Source organism: Argentina anserina, chromosome 6, assembly GCF_933775445.1.
Source record: "Argentina anserina chromosome 6, drPotAnse1.1, whole genome shotgun sequence".
NCBI lineage: Eukaryota > Viridiplantae > Streptophyta > Magnoliopsida > Rosales > Rosaceae > Argentina > Argentina anserina.
This window is the reverse complement of record NC_065877.1, coordinates 16,997,434-17,020,052: the sequence shown is the minus strand read 5'-3', so window position 1 is coordinate 17,020,052 and position 22,619 is coordinate 16,997,434. Positions and strand designations below refer to the sequence as shown.

Sequence of the window (22,619 nt, the reverse complement as noted above, 5' to 3'; positions counted from 1 at the left end):
CAAATAAACTGCATATTAAGCGATTTTTGATCTCGTGATTTCATGTTGCTCGTCACATAGTTATGAATAAATCACATGAAAAAAATAATAATTACATGATTAGTCACTTTAATCATATGTAAATAAATTTAATTTAATTTAATTAACCATAAAAATTAAATTTATTACTGTGAAACAGTAAATGATAAATAGTAAATTAATATTAACAGTCTTGTAATTTAGAAAATTTACCTTTAATTTTTTTTTCACCAATAGAAGTAAGTTCTGATTTACCATGGATAATATCTTTATCTCGTCGTCGGGTTAACAGATCCTGAGCTATTGGCAAAGCTAACTATTTGCAGATCAGTCGTCGACTCCACGTTGATCAAGTGTCGGCTTCGGAGCTTCCCAGTCGAGTGCGCTAGGGTCGAGGTCTTCCATAGCAGATTAGTGCTAGGCGTCGTCGACGATGCTTCTTGCTGTTGTCGCAAGGTTAGGCGCTGGTTTGGTTCCGGCAAGGATAGTCCGATATGAGATCGGGGAAGAAAGTGGGTGCCCAGATAAGAAAAGTGGGCGGCGTTGGGAAAACCATTATGCATCTTTAACGAGCGTCGGAGGTTCGGCCAAGGGTTCCGGCGCGTAATCACGTCGAAGGAGGACTTGATCTGCAGGCAGTCCCTAGGAGGCGATAATGGCATCGGTTATTCATGTTAAACCACGTCCGGATCGGGTCCCATGAACAAGGCCGAGGTCGAAGTTCTGGACGTGAAGGTAGAGGCCTCGACTTGGGGCGGGCTTCGCATCACTGTGCGGTCCCAGATTGTCATCATGCGGCCGGATCGAGTCTTCAATGGAGGAAGGCAACGACGCTTGAGGCTGCTCACGGTTCGGAGAAGATGGTAACCATGCAGATCGGCAGTGTTGATGAAGCAAACAAAGACGCCGGTTGGTTTGGTGCCCAAAGTAGAACTCTGGGTGACTAAAGTAAATTACCACTGTTTGTTGATGTCTTTCATTGGAGGAAATGAACCAGCGACGACAAGAAATTCTAGGTTTTTTTTTTCTGTCTTTGGCATATGGACTCAGATCTAAAGCAAAAATGCTGATAATGGGTTATAGGAAATATGAAATTGGTCTACTCATCTTATTGAATAATCCATTTATATAGAGAGAGTATTGCAATGGTAAATACATCGTACATTATGATGATAATAATGACTAAACGTTATACAATAACTATTGAATGCTAATCACCTCTCGTTTGTTATATTGACGAAGGCACATAACATGTTTTTCCTTCAACAAATTAGTACAATTAATTTTATTTTTGTTGTTGTTTAGTACAATTAATTTTTATTGATATGATTAATATAATTAATTTTAATTTTAATTGGTTAATACAATAAATTTTAATTTTGAGGATTAAAATTAGGAATGAATTAAAAAAATAATCTATATGTGTATATATTTATATATATCAACCTCACTATATTTCTCAATTTGAAGAAAATGGTCTAGACAACCTCACTATAAATATATTTATTTATATGGATACATTTATGAAGGAAACAACTAGTTTCTTTCTAGTTTCATCAAACAACTACTTTTGAGGTAGATGAATTCGTAATGTCATTGTTTCATTTTTTTATATTTTTGTTAAATATATACAATCACGTCAAATATAGTTGAATGAAAAAAGTGAGAGATAATAATTATTTGAATTAAAATATAAAATAAAATATTAGAACTAATTTTTTAATTATAAAAATAACTAATTTACTTAAATAATTAAAATAAATAATAATAATTTTAACTTCTTAAAATATAATTTTGAGCTAAAAATTTAATCACATGGTCAGATATATGATTGATGTCACGTAAACGAATAATTTTAGTATTTCGGAGAAGGTGTTCCGTGTTAGCATACTTCTAGTTTGGTTAATTGTTTTTTTTTTGCCGCCGCTTCTATTAGGCAATGAATCAAATCCAATCACTCCATTTAGGGTTCAAATCTTTTCTCAATCTCACCAGGTTCCCATTCTTCTTCCCTACTTTCAGTTTCATCGCAATTTCAGTTACAGTTTGAAATGACTGACCGGCATTGATAGCTTTACAGTTGCTCCCAGGAATCTTAGTGTCAAAGCCACAATAGCGAGAGTGCCTCAACGACCCATTTCCAGTTCAACAAAGAAGCCCCTGTTTCGCCGAAATAAGACACTTAAAGGAGCAATGGGACCGAACCCAGTTCATCAGAAACCTTTTATCAAGGTTATACTTCATGTCTCACATCTCTGTGCTTTTGTTGTTGTTAGTAACTTTTCATTGGTTTTTTATTTTTATTTTTTTGATTGATTAATCTTGTTAGGAGATTGAGAGTTTGAGAGGTGACCTCTCTAAGATTGAGGGGATGACAGTCGAACAACTCAGGGCAACACTAAGGTAACATTCAACTGTTATTCAAGTAATGCAGAATGTTTGATTGATAGGTTTACTTGCAACTTCTTGTTTCTTATGTACATGGTGTTGCAATTTTTCATGGTAAATAAAGATTGCATTTTTATAAATGGTTTAAACTCGATTCGCCTGTCAGGAAGATTGGGGCCTCTGCGAAAGGCCGAAAATGCGAACTTGTGTCTTCCCTGAAGTGCTTTCTGGAAAATAATATAGATGGTGTGTGTTTCTTGCATTTTCTTCCCTGAACTTGGGAACTGGAACGAAATAGCAACGATTCATTCTCCCGAGTTTGAATGTTTAGATTTCCTTGGCATTTCCAGGTGAAAGTTCCCAGGTAATTGAAGAGCATGTATCCTCCACTATTTCTGTTGAAACTGTATCAGCAAAAAAGAAGACCAAATCTTTATCTAATGGGGACAAAGTTCAGAGCATTGACACTGTTTCGGATGTTCAAATACATCAAGGGAATAAACGAAGGTCATCATCTAAGAGTGAAACTGTCGAGGGTGATAATAAGGTTGTAAAGAAAGAAAAGCTATCGATTGAATCAGATGAAGTTTCAGGTACCATAAAATGTCTCACTGGTTTCTCTTGATTGAGTGTATTTTCATATGTTTGTCCAGCTAGATTGATTGTACTGTTGCCTATCTAGGTGAGAACCTCTCAAGGACAAGGAGGAAAGTATATTCAAAAGCTGCAAATATTGCTGTCATAACAGATGATAAGGTAGCTGAACCATGGACAGTTCTTGCGCACAAGAGACCTCAGAAAGATTGGATTCCTTATAATCCTAAAACCATGAGGCCCCCAGAGCTAACTAGGGAGACTAAATTTATGAAGCTTATGTCGTGGAATGTGAATGGTTTAAGGGCATTATTAAAGTTAGAGGGATTTTCTGCTTTGCAACTCGCTGAAAGAGAAGATTTTGATGTATTGTGTCTGCAGGAGACCAAATTGCAGGCATGCATTTCTCTTGATATTTATTTTCCTCTTAAAATTTAAACCAATGTTCATTGTAGGCAAATTGTTATTGTACAGTACATTTTTCTTTCTGTTGCCATATATTGCTATATTGCTCTATGATTTGGCTTTTGAAATTTAATACCCTTTAGCATGATTAGTGTTGAGTGACAGTATTGTTGATAATGAAAATAGTTGTCTTATATGTGTGCATTAGTGTGCTTATAACATATGTGTATAATCTATTAAGCCTTACTAAACATTATGGGCCTATGAGGCCTGAAATTCGATTTTTTTAAGCTTTGCATGGTAGTAGATTTGGTTACTTGTGAGGAACCAAAGGTGTTTGATATTTCTTGCTCTTCTTTTCTGTACATCACATTGATGGAGGTTTATTCGGTACATGCTGGAATTCATATACCTATGAATTTATCGAATAAGTATAAAATATTAGTTGCACATACTGCTCTCATACAAACTTCAATATCCATGCATGCCAAGCAATATTAAGCCTATTTATGTTTTTGGTAAATTTGGCGCATGGTTTGCATGTTTGTAAGTAGACTTTGCCCCATTTTTTGTTTTCAAACGTTTGTTCATTCAAAACAATGTGTCATCTGAATTTGCAGTATTCTTAATAACTTAGAATGTCTCTTTGTCATTGAGACTACCAAACTAATTTGTTTGAGTTATGAGCTTGCCTTCTGAAATTACTCCAGAATGACAGTTCCTAGGTCATTACTGGTCTTAAATATGTTCAATATGTAACTGCTAGTATGAGCTAAATCTGCTATCGTTTTATTGGCCGAAATATTGATATTGTTTACCATCGATTACCTCTATGTCCCTTTATACATATTTTCTGTGGGACTTTTTGTTTCATGCATTCTCATTTAAATAAACTACTGTTACAGGAGAAGGATGTTGATGATGTGAAGAGGTGTCTCATAGACGGCTATGAGAATAGCTTCTGGACATGTAGTGTTTCCAAGCTCGGTTACTCGGGAACTGCGATTATTTCCCGGGTATGTATTCTATTAATTAATTATGACTTTAGAGTTTAGAGTTTAGGGAACTGCTATTATTTCCCTGGTATATGTTTGGAACATCTAGCATTTATTTACTACTAAAGTCTACAGTCATACCCATGTTGCAGAGTTTTGTGGCTGTTTAATGTTTAGTGTATACTTATATCCGGTCACCCATTTATATCCATGAAATTGTTTACAAGAATTTAGATGCTGTCATCATTAGACCAGAACTGATGAGTTTAATGATACATAAAATCTTGTTCATAGACAAAGTTGATAGTCAACGTTAGCTTAGTTTGCTGCTTGAGTTATTGCTTATAGGGATTTGCAAGTCATGTACTCTGATTTGATGGACGTAGTGATTGGTTTGGGGTTGGGCCTTCTTGGCTCATGTATGTCATTCATAACGATAGTCCTGTAAGTAGAGGTGATGTTAGGGAGGAGAGTGGGGTTCTTGAATCCCCCACCAAAATTTCCATTTGATGTAATTTTCTCTTTGATTGAATAAATTCCTTCTCAAAAAGAATCTAGGGTGTTGTGAATGAAATGTTCTGGTGCATTATGTACACATCACTTTTGTCCTTTGACTACAGGTACAGCCACTTTCAGTTAGCTATGGACTTGGCATAGCAGATCATGATAGTGAGGGCCGGATCATAACAGTAGAGTTTGATTCATTTTACCTGATAAGTGGATATGTTCCTAATTCTGGAGATGGTTTGAGGAGACTGGTATGTCGTCAAGCATACTCCAACCTGATGCCAGGCAATAACATTAGGGTGTGGCTTTCTGGGCTAACATGTTTTTTTTTTGTTCATTTCTTAGACATACAGGATTACAGAATGGGATCCATCTCTCAGTAATTACATGAAAGTAAGTATTATTTTAATTGACCTCTCAAAGTGTGATGTCCATAAGATGGACTTAAATCATTTTTCCCAAGTCTTTGTAATACAATCAGTATTCTTGTGTTTTATATTGTATATCTTATTACAAATTCAACCTTAATATCTCATTTCAAACTTACAAAAATGATCTTTTGGGTAGTGCTGGCCATCATACCTCTTATAAGTTGTAATTTTACAACGTGGACAGATTGCTTATAACCTTGAATTACACAACCGTGATATTATTTTATTTTTATTTTTGAGAGTGTAAATGGATTGCTTATAACCTGTGGGATAATACAGCCATCATATTATTTCAAACTTAGAAAAGTGATTATTTGGGTAGTGATGGTCATCATATCTTTTGTAAGTTGTGACTATTATAACGTATAACACAACTGCAATATTAATGTGTAGTGTTTTAAGTTTTTTTCTATTTCTTTTGTTATAGAGAAGATTCTTTTTTGTGGATTATTCTTTCCAGATTTTAATTTGTGTTATGGTTCTGATGTGCTGGTGATTAGATGGTGCTTATTGTTCCATTTATATCCAGGAGCTGGAAAAGTCAAAGCCTGTCATTTTAACTGGTGATCTGAACTGTGCGCATCAAGAGATAGACATTTATAACCCAGCTGTAAGTTATACATATATTGTTGTGAATAAACTTTTCTAAGTTCCTGGTCGATCACTTCACCATAGGAAGAGTGTCCCTGTTGTACTCAGAGGGTGTCGCCTCAGAGCATTCAGAATATTTTTCAAGCTTTTGCTGCACATTGTGTCTATTTACATAAATTGTGTAGGTACCTTTATTGTGTAACATTATTTATATTTTACGTCCATTGCATCACTTATATTTTCTAGGAACAAATATGTTTAGGGTCAGTACTCCATCACAGCAAAACTATGGCATGAATAAATCACCCTTATCATTTATACCTTGGTCAAATATGTTGAGCTTGGCCAGAATTCTGGCTTAAAGTTTGAGAGGGAAACTGTATAATTGAACTTGGCCAATTTAGAATGCCAGTGTGTTGTTTATCAGTGTAACAGTAGTGAGTTGTAGACTGATCTCATATGATCCATATTGCTATGTCTTTTAAATCTGCATTGTCTTCATCCCTTTTTAAATAATTGAGGGCAATAAAATGAGTATTTTGGAGCATTTTGCCTCCAATGGTTTTGCATGTAGTTTGATTGATGGGGTTCCTTTGACTTAATACATCTATAGGGAAATAGAAGAAGTGCTGGGTTTACAGATGAGGAACGGCAATCCTTCAGTTCAAACTTTTTATCCAGGGGATTTGTGGATACTTATAGAAGGCAACACCCTGGTGTTGTTGGCTATACTTACTGGGGCTATCGACATGGTGGACGCAAATTTAACCGAGGTAATGTTATCACTGTTATGTCCATATTCTTAGCTTTGATTCTCCAGTTAGCTAGATATCATGCCTTTATATTACTAGCATAAACAGATATAGTTTTCTTTCAAGTATTGTTTCCAGTGAACCAGTCTTGACCATGTGGACATATAATTTGTCTACTTATTCTTTTCATTCTTGTTTCAATATTTGTGTGTATAAATTCATTTGCAGGTAATGTTCTTTGCAGGTAATAAAATAAAATGCATTTACTTGTTACAATAGTTAGACTATAACTATTTCAATTTTATATTGTCATTGTGATCTTGAATTAGGGTGGCGGCTTGACTACTTCCTAGTATCAGAGTCTGTAGCTGACAAGGTTCATGACTCTTACATTCTGCCTGATATCATTGGTAGTGATCATTGTCCTATAGGCCTTGTAATTAAGCTGTAGGCGGGCATTGAAGCAGATCAGAACTACCAAGGTTTGAGGTGAAATTTTGTTTATCCCTCACCTGTAATCATTGACAACTTGATGTATTGACCAACATATTCAAAATATACAATTAGTGTACAATATGTTTACCACTGTCTTTCATTATATGTTCTACAAAGATCAATCAATTAGTGTAAAATATCGGTTCTATCATTTTAAACTGCATTCTGCTCCTATGCATGGTTCGGAGGATCTGCGGGTTTGTGGTCTTATTTGATGATGAAGTTTTTTTTTTTGGGGGGGGGGGGGGGGGGGGGGTTAGTGGTTCGATTCATAGCGCTATCATCATCCGTTGTAATCAAAACGAGTCTTGATAAAGAAAACAACAAGTAGTGCGTTGATTTGTACATATAGTAAATCAATAGTTAAAGGCCATCTGTCTCTCTTATTTTGTTTTCAGTCAAAGGAAAGAAGGAAGAGAGAGATTCCATCCTGCAGATTCTCCTGGCTAGTTTATGCATCTTTCTTTACAATCTAGGGTTTGTGCTAAATAAGGAACCAAGGAAGTGACCTCATAGTGACGATTATATGTATGCTATTGTAATTAATGGGCTAATTAGAACCCGTGACCCTCCCCTCGATCAGAATATATCGTAAACTTTGCCTACGATCATGAGAATTTTCTTAAGTACCTTGAGGTATGTGTACTATTATTTACTGATATCACAACAAATTTGTTGTCATTGTGGTAAATAGGGTGTTTTTTTAGGTAAATCTAGTTCTATTAGTTGTAATTACTTCACTCATAACATTTTACAAGATTATGAACAAATAGATACCCTAGTATTAATGTTACTTTAGTTTAATAAAATTGTAAGTTTAGTTCAAAAAGTTGTAATTGAGGATATGCTATATCTCAAGGTGTTGTTTTGTTCACCTTCATGAATATGAAAGACATGAATCGTGAACAAATACCTATCTCCTCGGATTGAAACAATGTTCTATTTTTCTCGAACCATAGAATCACGGGTTGTAACTGACCATAGTGATTAGAGTCTCATAAGCTAAGTCACATAATGAGATATAAACAAGCAGAAGAGAGATTGTTGGTCTAATATGGACGTTTTTTTTTTATGGAAAGGTTTGATATGGACGTTGCTAATGTGTGTTTGTTAGGGTTTTACCCCTAAACTAAAAGACTACAACTAAAAGAAAGAAGGAAATGAAATAAAACTACAATATTGTTTCAATAGATTGAAATGAGGATATATCAGATTATATAATTGCCCTATTGGTTGGTCATGTGCCCAACACGTGACTAAATAACACTACAATCACAACAATCCATCCCCCTTTCCGAAAGTTGTCCTCAAGTTTCACATCATGGATCAAAATCTGAACACTTTCCAATCTCTCGCATGATATGTCTCCCGAAATCATTTGGCCCATGATCATTAATTGTTGTCCCCGGAAGCCTTAATATCAACTCAGCATAACAGCCTTCAAATTTTAGATTGATATGAACAGAGCACCAAGGAGCAGCAGAAATGAAGTACCAAGAGCATAATCAACTATGTTAACTAGCTGAAAAGCCATAGTAAACACAACAGCACTTGTGTTCAACCGTCCAAGGACAGTGGTGTCAATAGCATGAAGAGCAGCAAGGCTATTGTCACCAAGACCATGGGATAAGATGTAAGGATTATCATATGCAAACCTAGAGAACCCAAAGCACTGGAAACTGAGATGTATAAACAAAACATGTTCATTTCCCTTCGATGCCAAGTCTGCATTTCCCATTGGAATGATGACATGTGGGTCACATATTGCATTGGTCTCCTACACCTGTTGTATCTCTCCATGACGATAATTACTCAATGGTGCACAAGCATTACCTTGATACAGCTGAGAGAAAAGTGCAATTACTTGGCCATGTAACCTGTGGTCTTGATTAGTAGCTCTGTGAACAGCCATATCCTTATGGTTCACTCCTCTATTCAAATGATCTCCAACCATTTCCATGTAAGCTAATTTTATGAAATTCAACCTTGCAAACAGCAGCTCCATACTTGTAAATGTATTTCCCATGTGCTCAGACTTGAAAATTTTCTCTAGTATCTACCAAAATACTTGCAATAACCCAAGCATACAAACCTCTCCAGAATATATACATTGCATGGATGTAACCAAATGGCAGAATACTGTAGGATATATAGCATTGAGAGCTTTTTTATCTGTCAAGCTTGCACCCAGGGCAATACCATCATCTCCTACTTGCCAATTATCTATAAGTGCACGTAGATGAACACTTACAAGTGAATTAAACGCTGAATTCTGTATGTATGGATTATTCATGTCAGAAATGACCACTGGCGGACAGTGGCGGATCTAGAGTCCAAAAGTTAGGTGAGCAGAACAAAAATCATCAAGACTATTTTTTTAACTAATTAATTAAGACCCCAGTTCAACTCTTAATAAGTCAAAAAACTCTCCAATAATAGAATACAAACTTTTGATAATAAGCCAACAATATATTTGAACTAACTCAGAGAGAACAAGAATACATCTAGCTTCATTAGAAATTTAGAGATACAATTAATTTCAAGTGTAAACATCAAAAGAAATTAAAATGAAATTAGCCCATAATTATAGTAATACAGACCATGCAAGAGGAGACTACCATAAATAATAGAAAGGTTAATATTGATGGAGTCAAGACCGAAAATGCTGAATGAACCAAGCGTGTATATGATTAAGTGATTAGTAATAAAATGAACTGAAAATCATGCTTAGACTTGGCTGGGTTAATTGTTACCAAACAAAATAAAAAATTTAAATGTCCCATAAATATTTATTCCCAGCGGCCGTCGGGTTTGGTGTCACTCTGCTGGCAGATCTAGCCCATGCGAGATTTAGGGGTGAATTTTTTTTACTACATCTATATTAATGTTAATAAAAAAAATTGATGCAGGATAATGAAACGAGAATAATAACAATATAATGAAATATAACGTAACATTTATTGATTGATAATGAGGCTTATATATAGGCATTACATTCAGAGTATCCCGAATAATCAAGGATTCATATCTAGTACATTAAGACATAATCTACTCTAATAAGGAAACCTGAATAGGGACACACATATGGTAGAATAATAATTATCCCGGAATACTCTCCCTTGTGTCGCATGCCTAGGTTGCATGGTGCACATAACGCTGCCTTGATAAAAACATTGTCAAGCAAAATAAAAACCTCTTAGGTGAAAAACAAAAGCTTGATCAAAGGAGAAAAAGAGCATAACACACCATCTACATTTGATAACATCACGTGAGGTAGACTCCCCCTGATGTCTACAAAATTATTCCCCCTGATTAGTGCCATAATCATGGAGTACAAATAACAACGTATACAACGTTTATTACATGCTTCTCAAAAGTAGTCTTGGGCTAATGATTAATCATTAATCTCGCCACATATCCTTATATCATACATGATATACTTAGCCAAACTTAGATCTTAGAAAACAAGATTGCATAACAACTCAAAACAAGAGTTTGCAATGAAAATCAGATTCCTGCGTGAAATCACTCTCACACACTTAGATGGCCATAACTTCTTCATCACAATAGGTATCAACAAACCATAACAATTTCTGGAAAATAGACACCCATGGATTTCCAGTGACATAAAGTTCACAACCTAATTTGACCGGAGCAGTTCACATAACTGTCCTACTTTGCTAAAACAGCCATAACTTCACTCAATACGACATATATAACTGAATGGTTGGTGTCCTTGGAAAATATACACATAGACCTTTCCAACAGTATCAAATTAACCTATTTCATTAAGTGTGTTGTCATGTAGGTCTCGTTAACACCTATGAAATTTGACAGATTCTGATTTGTCAAATTCAATGTGTCTTTTCATAATGGAATGGGGAAATTTACCAATGAATGACTGATTTTGATCCGCGACGGAATCATATGTATCCTCTAAGCTACCAGTGTCAACAACAACACTAACGCGTACGCTAGTATGTATGAGCTGCTGGCGACGTTGATGTGGGGAGGAATGTATAGATTTGCTAAATGTGACCACTATCAGATGATGCAAATCAGTTTTCATGGACACTACTACAGATCAAGTAGCGGAAAACAATTATGTCTATAACGAGAGAATATAACTCATCGTAGTCAATACTAGGATAATGGGACAATATTTGCGCTATAAGTCCTGTAAATATCGCATGACTTCATCTTTCTCATTACACATACGAACAATGACTAACATAACAAGTCTAGTTCAGCCTGTATTGAGTCTTTCCACTTCAGTCAAGTTGCTCATCGTTGATACTTTACAACAGAATAAGAGCATAAGCAAATACATCATCAATCATGGGAATCAATCCATTATCACACGTGCGCACTTATATGATCAATTGAGAGATTTTTTCTGTTCTCGAACATCAACAAAAGGAGTCTATTGCGACCCACAAAAACTCAGTTGATAGACATGTTCAAAGAATATATCTTGATGATGGTCGAAATATTTGTGCATGCGCACCTGATAGATCGTTGGTTAGAATGTCTATAATAAACCCTGTAAAACATTATCGTTAGTATAGAATGAGCAGGGATCGTTCAGTCCGGGGAATCAAAGGGGACTCAAAACTTATCATGTTATTGGGGGATTTGAGATTGATTATAAAACTACTATTGAAAATAAATCCTAAATTATTTATATACAATTGATCTATGACTCATCACATTACCAAACCCGAATTCTACTCATGAACATGTAAGACACGCACAAAACAACTAAGATGTAGCAAGTATATTTCGAATCAATCCAAGTTATTCTTAATTCCAATTCTAATTAGAACGCGAAGCGGTTCATCTAATCGTTAAGACTTCATAATTATTTAGAATCAACAAAGCGTTCAATCCTAAACATATGCTAAAAAGAGTCTAACTTCACGAAGCGTATTAGTCAAACATAAAGAAGCACATAAACACATTAAGTCGAATTGGAGACATATAAACATGCATGGCGTCACTCATCATGTTTAAGCATGGAAAAATCCTAGAACTATCACAGCCCTATATAAGTAGCAATAATTGAGACACGAAGCGCATAGCTTGATCAAATACTACTTTGCTGAATGAAATCGCAACCCAAGAAGAGCCATGGCCGTGGCTTCCTCAATCATTGATTTAGATGCACAAGTTCAAGGAATTAATCAAAATAAAACCTAAATATAAATCGAAAACCCTACTGCCCCTAATCATTATACACGACATACATACATAAACATTAGTTTATACAATCAAAACATAAAACCAAACCAGTCTGAAATTATGTTCTTCATATATAAAACTGAAAAATACATTCAATAATCCATACATAGAAATCGTAAAAATCATAAAACCAAAGAGTAAAATACAAGCCATGGATGAATCATACTTTAAAAACCTTGAAGGATTTAGCAAGGATGATGAATTCGATTATGGAGGAGGGAAATGATGAACACAGTTTGTGGTGGTGATGGATGATGCTTGTGGCTTGAATTTTCTGAATGTATTTTGGCGGAGGTTCGGCTTAGCTTTGTGAATGAGAGGTGATACCAATGTGTAGGAATGACATGCTATTTATAGAGGAATAGGTGATAGGGGCAACATGGTAATGGGTTGATTCTCTATTTCCTTTTTTTTCCTTCTCGATTGAATGATGATCATCTTTGTTGGTCACATGCATTCTCCCTTCTTTTAGGCCACATGCATTCTTCAGAATTATCTCTTTGTTCTCTCCTTCTTTTTTCTTCTTTTGTTTCCTTCTTTCCTTTTAATTGTCGGATGAACCTTCCCTCCTTTGAGGCTTCATACTTCTTCCTTTTCATCTTATTCAAAAACTAAATTATTTATTTCATTTTTCTCATTTTGTTTCCTTCTTCTCCTCTTTCTTACCATAATTTCCAAGTCATTATCTCACATTTAATTCTGAAACTAAAGAAAGAAAATAATAAATATAAATCACAAATGTTACAGAAATGTCGAATAATAAAAATCTAACCCAACTAGGTTTCCTAGTTCGACAAGGAATACTACTCTATAATACTCTCGACAATTTCTGCGTTTTACACCCGTTTTAGCACCAAAATGCAACTAACGCCATCCTAGACTCATAACTCGACTCAATGACTCAATACTACAATAATAAGGGCTAGTAAAGTACAAATGGAGGTAAAAACATGTTAAGAACGTCGCACAAAGTACTCTTATCAGCACCTCGCTTCTTTCTAGTTTTTGATTCCAGAGAATTTGATGGTCTCCCCCTCTTCCGAGTAGGAGTCAAGACCTAAGCTATGATCCTTACTAGTCCATTTTTGCGTTTGCCACCCATGTTTTGTGGTGCAATACCACGGGCACCGACAAGACCACAACGTACATTTGTGCCATCACTAGCTCCCTTCCCACTGTCAGGGATGGTGTCAACGGTGCTAGGACCATGTCATATGAAATTCTCCCATATTCTGAGAGTTCCAATCTTACCAGCACATCACATCATTTTTATGTGCGATCTCGTCACTTTCGCAATATCGGTAATGTCATTGACCATCAAATCTTTGACTTTTTGGAGGATGATAATGCATTTCACTTCTTGCTTATTTAGAGCAGTATAGTCTCTTAATGAGACATAGTGCCACACCACATCAATTTCTGGCATTAAAACCAGAATAAGAGCATTCCATATCTCCCCATAATGACAAGAAGTATGTCTCATCAAAGTGACCGTCTGCGGATTTTGCAGGATAGAGATTCATGGTTGTAGATTGGAAATAGCGGATAAGTGTTGGTGATTCATAACCAACTGGAAATACTTAATTGTCTCATGTAGACCCATTTGAGATACTAAAATAGAGGCACATAAACAACTTAACCACATAGGCGTTAGTGAAAAGAACGTTGGTATCGTATCTAGTAATCATCTGGTACGCACTAAACGCTTGGATAGTTGTGGGTCTAAAACGAATAAGTGTCCCTGCATGCAATATCATTACATATCCCCATGCAAAGACTGACATGTTAGTACCCATAACCAAGCCCGACCTTTTGCTAGATCGTTATGTGAATGAACATGAAGAACAAAATGTTCAATAATGATACCAGTAGATATGCAATACATAATCATCAAAGGTTTTGGAGGTGAACTCTCCAACGTAATCTAATAGAATAGATTTGATAGGGTTGTAAGGGTGGTGAGCCCTTAGTTTGATGAACTTAACTAATAACTTAGCAAATGCAGCATTCCTTGTGGATAACAAAGCGACGTGTGACCAACGCGTCGTTGCATTAACCAATACCAAAAAATGTCCGCATTCGGGTTGGATAGGTCCACAACTGTCACCATAAATACGTTGTAAGAATGAAATTTTTTTTATTTCTCTTTAGCGTAGGAGGGTTTTTTCTTCTATTTAGCTAAATGGATAGGCTTTATAGAACGAGTTATTGGCATTGGAAACGGCCAATGAAGCATCATGGGAAGGCTGGTGCGTCACTAAAAAATTTTTAGTTGACGTCTTAGGATTCTTGGAGTGAGATCCTTGGTCAAATTCATATGCATGATGAACTTGTGGCTTTGCAAAAATCAAGCAAGTGTTTTGATAATCAAAACCATAAATCCATGGATGAGCCTTTGTAATGGGCAGACAAGTTAATTGAGAATTAACTTGATCTATGCCATCATGATCACGTCCAAGTAATCAAGTAATAGGACAATACTTCCATTGATCATGAATATAAAAAATCACCATAATAATTGGTGATCAAGATGCTACTGATAATTTGGGAGAGTAAAGGGACTCATTGGCCTTGCAATAATCAAACCGTAATGGCCAATTATGTCATGCCATGCATGACTATGTCCTTGGAAATTTTGTTTGATCATAATGTTCATAATCATAATGGAATATGTTATGAAAATGCTTCTGTTGGTCAGTTGTATTAGCATAGACGTTGTCACGGTCTCATGCAATTGACCGGTCCCAATATCTGATGTCAGTGGCGGATCCAGGATTCACAATTCGGGAGGACTTGAATTCTTTTCCTTAACGACCGAAAGAATAGAAATTCGTAGCGCATAAAATATTTAACTATAATGTATTAGATGTATACCTTGTTGATGTGAAAATAACAATCCATTTATAATTACCATAAATTTAGTCGATTGCAAAGAGAAATTTTTGGAATTGATCAAAGAACTTAATCAAAATTAATGTCTAATGAAAATAAAATAGATTAATTACAAGTTGAAGAAATCAAGGAAGATTAGAAGTAAATAGAAAAATAGACACAAAAATTTACATTTGTTGGAATTTGATCTTTGATGAGCTTGATATTAATAAATTTCAAAACTAAAAATACAAAACTACACTATATGAACATATGACATATATTAGTTAATTATTTCTCAAATTCTTGGAGGGACTTGAGCCCCCCCCCCTAAAAACCCCCTAGATCCGCCCCTGTCTGATGTCCATGTGAATTCCTAAAATTCAGATCATCAAATATCGTTCTAAATCACCCAAGTGATCATGTTAAAACCAATAAGGCAGCAAAACCGAATTCATTGATTCAAAGAATCTCGGGTTACATAAATCTACTACTACATGCCAAAGTTATGTCTGCAGGCTAACAAAGCTACTATCGAAGCTTGAAAAAACTATATTCCTCTCCATTCTTAACACAAGTATCCATATGAAAAATTATTAGCACATATGGCCCTTAAAACTTAACAAGGTGCGAAAATATATAAAACACAATCTCCGCACGAGATCCGTAAAACAACTACTTGTCCCGTAGAACAGTGTGGGTGCTTGCGCAATTGGCAAGACACTCAATTTCGCCGCGGGACATCATCAAAATAAATTAAGAGAGTCAACAACACGGTGAACTTCTCTAGACAGTACTCCGTAGAATATTGTAAGAGAGGGGATTGAAACAAAGTGCAATCCCATTGAATGTATTACATGACAATAGTATTACATTCTTCAACGTACATGTTAGAAACAGATGTTAGAAGAAACCATTCAAATGGTGCGGGTCGTCCCCAATAATAAAACCGGTTGAGCTATGAAAACGACTTGGAGAAAATCGAACAGATAACCGGAAAACCATGTCAAAATATTCTCAAAACCGAATGAAACTTTGGTGGGAAAATGCTTCAACAAAGAATGTTGGAAAGGTACTGGAAAAACAACGAGAAAACGACAAATGGCTGCCGGAAAACTCGATAGAAAACTTGTGGTGCCAGTGACCGGAAAATGAGGAGGCTATTGTCCATAAGAGTTATGAACTTGGGGGTAGGGGTGGCACTTTCGAACCGAAAAACGAGCCGAAGCTGAAAAAACCGAACCGAACACAAATCGAACCGAAATTTAAAAAACCGAACCGAACCGAATCAATTAGTTTGGTTTTTGGTTTGGGCACATAAGAAACCGAACCGAACCGAAAAACTGAACTATTCATAAAACAATGTCGTTTTACGTTTATCTTACTGAATATTTTATTTGATTAATGTGATTTTAGGTTTTATATAATATATAAATATATGTTTCTCTTTTGTAGTGTTATATATGTATATATAATCATCTATGTGTATATATATATATAACGGATGTGTAATTACTAAATCTGCCTCAATATAATATAAGAATAAATATTTTTAAATATATATATATATATTAGAATATATATGCATATATATATATACACATAAAAATATATTTATATACATAGTTATATACATATATACATATATAAAATTTCAAGATGTCATGTAAATAAAGGATTGAGAGTGGTATGTTGCTTACAATATTAAATTTAAGCCCTCATTTTTTCGGTTGTATTGTAGTTGTATATTCATATTTATAATTTTTTCAAATAAGTAAAAAGGGGGGGGGGGGGGGGGGAACCCCAAAACATTCAATATGTCAATTTTAGTTTAATTCAGTTTTTTTTTTTTCAGAAATAAAAAAAAAACTGAAAAAAAAAAATCAAACCGAACCGAAGTTCAAATTCAGTTCAGTTCCCGGTTCATGTCCAAAACCGAACTGAATGGACCGAAGTCCACCCGTACTTGGGGGTGTAGCCAAACTCGAGTCGATTTGTACGGTTAGACTTGGCTTTCCACCAAACCCAAAAACTTGTTCCCCGAGCTCTATGACTGTTGCCGATATTGGTTCAAAAGGCAGACCCTTTTGCTTCTACCACAAATCCCGATTAAGATCTCAGACTAGAAGTAAGTTGAAAGTAGATCTCTTCGTGTCCACTCAGCACTTCTTTGCTTGAACACCACGATAAGCGTCGTTGCTAGGAACCCACAAATGCCGCTCCACTAAACAGGAAATGGCGCCGCCTGCACGAAACCCTAGGTTTTGAATAGAAGCTCCGAAAAAGATGGAGCTCTTGGCGTGTAGAATTTTTCTAACTTAAGTTCTTTTAATCTTTAGATGTAAAAAGAGTTGATAAAAATACAAGTTGGAAAAATATTAGGTGCAAGATGATGTGGCACATGCCACATAATTTTGTATAGCTTTTATGTACATATTTTTTTTGTGTCTCTAGCATTTTGCACATGACTAGTAAATACATACTTTTACTGTTACCAGGGAGGAGTAGTAAATAGATACAGTGATGAGTTGGCGTGATGGGATTGGTTATGATGACGAGAACAAAATGCAGAGCAAATGGTGGAAACATGAGTTAAAGCAAAAGACTTGACTCACAGAGAGACAGAGACGGAGAAACCATGGCAGTTCGAAGGCGAGCTTCAACAAACTCGTCCTCCTCGCCGCCGCCGCAAAGCAGCCAAGGAGCAGAAACCGTACCAGTCTCATCACCCAAGTCAGGTCTAATCCTCAAGCTCACCCTCTTGTTCTCAATCCCATACTTGTACCTTGTCTTTTACCATTACAACATCGAGGCTGAGCTCCGCAAATCGATTCTGATCAATGCCGGCCTCAGCCTGGCTGCTTTTTTCGTCACCGTTAAGATGATCCCGGTGGCCTCCCGATACGTTCTCCGGCGCAATCTGTTTGGCTACGATATTAACAAAAAGGGTACTCATCAGGGTACTCTCAAAGTGTGAGTCTTTCTTCTCTACTTCATTGCTTCACTTTAATTCATGTTCTCAGTTAACTGTTTGATCATGAGAATGGATTGTACTTAATTGTCAATCTTTCATTCTAGAGTTGGTGACTTTAATCCAGTTCATGTATTGTTTAGTGTCCCTTGCAATGTCAGATCTTCAGTTCTCTCTTGATATGCAATTCGTTATATTGGACAAATAAAGCACAGTTATTGATAGTGTTTCAATTCTTGATTTTCATTGCTGTTAGTTGTCTTTTTGACAGACTTGGAATGCGCCAAGTTACTGTGATTTTGTATTCTTACCAGGTCCAACTTACTTTTAGCACTTTTGTTTTGCAGGCCAGAGTCATTGGGCATCGTAGTTGGAATTGTCTTTGTGGTCTTTTCAATATTATTTCAGTATTTCAACTTTGCTCCAGATTCAAATGTAAGGATGTCTTTCATTTATATTGATTTCCCCGAGTATGCATTATACATGGAGAATGAAACACGTAGCTTTAAGTGATGAAATACATATCTTTTGGTGATCCTGAGTCGTTTCTCCGTGGAGAAAAGTCTAAAAGAAAAATATTTGTGATGATATAGGACTATAGGAGAGAAGGTATATGATTAAGCACAAAATATTTTAATACTGAAGTATTCATGGAGGATGTTTAGGTTGTAAAAAGATAAAAGCAGATAGATTGGAAAGCTATCCTCTCTTAGTATAAAATACATGAGGATTTCATATTTCTGGAGTCATAGGTCATTTAAGCAATATTCTGCGGAAGATCCGGCCGTGCTTGGTGATGATATGTTCTGTGTTTGAGTAATAGATTGATACGGAATCTATGGTCTTGCATAACTGGTGTTCATAAGAAAAAAAATAGCTTCATTGGGCATTAAATGCTTGGATTGTTATTTTTGATTTTGGTGGATAGCCAGCCATATCAACTGTGCTTTATGTTACACTGTCAAATGGTCAAGATGATTTGCATGTAATGAGGATTACTGGAATGAGAATGCTGAGATGGAGGAGTTTAAAATTGATTTTGAGAAGTACAGACTTAAGGACAGTTAATGAGAGAACTAGAATGAGTAGAGAACTATAATGAGAGAACTAAGATGGTAAATAAATCTTTGCCTTCATTAATTATATCTACTTCTGCATCACCCATCATGGCATACTGTTTCTTATCTCATTTCAGTAAGTTGTGGATATATTTCTTGGCCGTGGAGGACCTCACTGTTTTATATTTCAATCATGCAGTGGCTTGTTGAGTACAATGCAGCATTAACCTCCATTTGCTTTATGGTATTGCTGGGATTTGTAGATGATGTCCTCGATGTACCGTGGAGAGTGTGAGTTTCTGGTCATCATCTAGATTATAGATACAATTTGGGTTTCCTTTATGCTTAGTATATGTGAAAAAGCAAATCGCTCTCCGAGCTAATGTTCATCCCTCCATGCTTTCTTGTATTTGTGAAGAACAGGAAATTAGTACTGCCATCAATTGCAGCTTTACCTCTGCTAATGGCTTATGCTGGACATACAACAATAATCATACCGAAGCCTCTTGTTCCATATGTTGGGCTAGAGATCTGGGATCTAGGTATGATCATCTTAACATGCTGGTATAGATATTTAAAAGTAATGAACTTACAGATTGTAATAACATATTCTCTCTGAACTCTTCCTACCTGAATGATCCGAAATAATAAAAGACATTTAGTTTTAATCCCAAACATGTAATTTATCGGTATATTACAAGTATTTTTTTTTAATGTGAAGGGTGGATGTATAAACTATACATGGGACTTTTGGCTGTTTTCTGTACGAACTCAATTAATATTCATGCTGGATTGAATGGTCTTGAAGTTGGGCAGACAGTTGTAATTGCATCTGCTGTAAGTATAAGGATATATTTATAGTTGTTTTATATAAAAAATATCTTTTTATTGAAAGGTACGAGAAACATAACAAACCCCAACATTCCTGTCTTATTGATGTGCAGATTTTAATACACAATGTTATGCAAATAGGAGGATCTGCAGATTTTGAGTACAAGATGGCACATGCATTCTCTATATATCTTGCCCAACCCTTACTGGCGACCTCCTTAGCATTGTTTTCTTACAACTGGTGATGCTTCTTCCTGTATTTGATTACCAAGTTTCTTATGCTCACAGCTTTGGTCTTGTGCAAGTATTGAACCTTAACATTTTCCTTTCTGCCTTATTTTAGGTATCCATCTTCAGCTTTTGTTGGAGACACTTACACGTATTTTGCTGGGATGACTATGGCTGTGGTCGGGATCCTTGGCCATTTTAGGTGCATTCTTTTACCTTTCAATTCCACTTTAATAGGGATGACGCATGTGGGATCACAAGTTTGCATATTTAGTTATGGCTTCCCCCATAGACAGTTTCTTGTACTCAATTTTATGTATATCTGGAACTTATATTAATGCATACGTAGAAAAATCTTGGTGGAATTACCTTTTTCTGTCTTTCCCCTATATTTGGAACCTATCTGTTTGAATTGACTCTCCACGACTAGCTCTTTACATAGAAGTGAACCTTAGACTGTAAACTGGGCTGCAACTGTTGTGAAAAACGTGGATCTGGTTGTGCATCATGATTTCTTGTTGAAAATAAAAAAATGTAAGAGTACAGAAGTAAAATTCTTTCAAATAGACCAATAAGTAATATCATTAATACTTTTGTAGATCAGTTTTTTTCTCTTTACTAACTTATTTATCTTTCCATTAGTATTTGCCTGATAAATGACTTTTGTCTCTTCTCCTTTTGAATTTCTGGTTCAGTGAAACACTCCTGATTTTCTTTCTTCCGCAAGTCTTGAACTTTCTCTTGTCACTACCCCAGGTTTAATCTTATTCTCTCTCTTTTCTCCCCTCTCTGGATAAAAGAATTACATATGGTAGGATTACTCACAGTTCATGACATGTAAAGCATCTTATCTGCCACTATCTTTTCAGCTTGCTGGGTTCATTCCATGTCCACGACATCGTCTCCCAAGGTAGCTTCTTGTAACTGCTGGAATTACTGAAGCCATCTTCGTTCAATGATCTCCATAAATATTTCCACATCTGTTATTCTTCAGGTTCGATCCTGAAACTGGACTGCTGACTGGGACAAATGATGGGACGCTTGTGAACTTGTTCCTAAGACAATTTGGCAGGATGACAGAGAAGAGACTTTGTGTTTATCTTCTCATTTTCCAGGTGAATTATTTTAGTCCTGCGTATAACCTGCAAATTCTAAAGGCATTTATCCTGAGTCTTAATAGGGATCCTATACGAGAGCCTGAAAACCAGCAATTTGAGTAGATGTCACTGTATTTTGTCTAAGAATGCTTGTTGTGTTCTTGGTCTTTATTAAAAGTCATGTGACCAGTCATGTGAGTTAAGAATTTTTGGAGGGCTATGCATGATTTAGTATGATCTGAAGTGTTCTAGGACTGTATATTAGGTTGCTGTATTTCTTTTTAAGAATAAATTGCGAAGAGTCTTGGTATCTGAAACCATTTTTTTATATTCAAAAGATTTCATGAAACATTTTTGGGTCAATTTCCAAGAACTCAATCAAATATTGTTCTTTATCTCTTTTGTGGTTTCTCTCAGTAGCCTAAACAACCTGTTCTGCATGTATAGGCTCTGTTATTTTAGTTTTGCAACTGTCTTTTTCTATATTTCAAATAGAATAGTCTGACTGTCTCATTTGATGAATGTTTATATACATGCAACAGGCTCTGGCGTGCTGCTTCTGTTTCCTGTTGAGATACTTCCTTGCTGGTTGGTATAAATAAGGCAAAAAAAAAAAAACTAACTTCTACAAGCAAGCATCTACAAACATACATTTTTGTGAGCAACTCAATACCATTGGCATCATATAGATAATTACTTTCTGAGATTCTTGAGATGGTTACAACATGTATCTGTTTGAATTAGTTTAACAAAAGGGAACATTCGTAGTACATGAAATTACACATAATTTGTATCTTAGCCGTTGGAAGAAAATATGTTGTCGTGTTAAATGACTTAATCATCTAGTGTCTACAATATTACTTGGAATTACTGATTTGTTTCGATGTTAAGCATTATTTTTGGATATACTTGCAACTTTACTGGCATTGAATGGAACTGGGGCATTAGAGTTTGATTACTTACATATATGTGAAATTTGTGAACACAGTAACTTTTTCGCCCAACATCAAACAATAGCAGTAAAACTTGAGGATGAAGTTGCTACTGCTCGAAGCTCAGCAAGTCAGCATTCGACGGACTTAAAAACCTCAGCACTGTCATCAGTGATTTCACGATACACATGAAGGCTCTCACAATGCGGGAGTT

The 22,619-nt window shown here is 35.7% G+C and overlaps 2 protein-coding genes across 4 annotated transcripts; both read left to right on the top strand.

Moving 5' to 3' along the window:
• Window positions 1-1,914: 1,914 nt before the first annotated feature.
• On the top strand, window positions 1,915-7,273 carry LOC126799993 (DNA-(apurinic or apyrimidinic site) endonuclease, chloroplastic). Of its 3 annotated transcripts, none has more exons than XM_050527262.1 (12): window positions 1,915-2,013; window positions 2,099-2,250; window positions 2,348-2,421; window positions 2,573-2,652; window positions 2,757-2,999; window positions 3,089-3,396; window positions 4,311-4,421; window positions 5,021-5,158; window positions 5,253-5,300; window positions 5,868-5,948; window positions 6,543-6,702; window positions 7,011-7,273. In XM_050527262.1, exons 2-12 carry the CDS (start codon window positions 2,212-2,214, stop codon window positions 7,130-7,132), a joined length of 1,404 nt encoding a protein of 467 aa, XP_050383219.1. In that variant the 5' UTR covers window positions 1,915-2,013; window positions 2,099-2,211; the 3' UTR covers window positions 7,133-7,273. The 3 variants fall into 3 exon arrangements, with proteins under 3 accessions (XP_050383219.1, XP_050383217.1, XP_050383218.1); XM_050527260.1 differs by having other exon boundaries at window positions 1,927-2,013; window positions 2,091-2,250; XM_050527261.1 differs by having other exon boundaries at window positions 1,938-2,013; window positions 2,109-2,250.
• Window positions 7,274-17,899: 10,626 nt separating this feature from the next.
• On the top strand, window positions 17,900-22,349 carry LOC126799997 (uncharacterized). Its single transcript, XM_050527267.1, has 11 exons — window positions 17,900-18,261; window positions 18,607-18,694; window positions 19,517-19,608; window positions 19,741-19,859; window positions 20,039-20,154; window positions 20,262-20,389; window positions 20,492-20,578; window positions 21,072-21,132; window positions 21,246-21,286; window positions 21,371-21,491; window positions 22,016-22,349. Exons 1-11 carry the CDS (start codon window positions 17,927-17,929, stop codon window positions 22,073-22,075), a joined length of 1,248 nt encoding a protein of 415 aa, XP_050383224.1. The 5' UTR covers window positions 17,900-17,926; the 3' UTR covers window positions 22,076-22,349.
• Window positions 22,350-22,619: the final 270 nt, after the last annotated feature.

Coding starts and splice junctions, on each gene's coding strand:
- LOC126799993 (XM_050527260.1), top strand. CDS start 1,958: ATGAATCAAATCCAATCACTCCATTTAGGGTTCAAATCTTTTCTCAAT. Junction 2,653..2,756: donor TCTGGAAAATAATATAGATG/GTGTGTGTTTCT, acceptor TGGCATTTCCAG/GTGAAAGTTCCCAGGTAATT. Junction 5,301..5,867: donor CTCTCAGTAATTACATGAAA/GTAAGTATTATT, acceptor ATTTATATCCAG/GAGCTGGAAAAGTCAAAGCC.
- LOC126799997 (XM_050527267.1), top strand. CDS start 17,927: ATGGCAGTTCGAAGGCGAGCTTCAACAAACTCGTCCTCCTCGCCGCCG. Junction 19,609..19,740: donor CTCGATGTACCGTGGAGAGT/GTGAGTTTCTGG, acceptor TGTGAAGAACAG/GAAATTAGTACTGCCATCAA. Junction 19,860..20,038: donor GCTAGAGATCTGGGATCTAG/GTATGATCATCT, acceptor TTTAATGTGAAG/GGTGGATGTATAAACTATAC.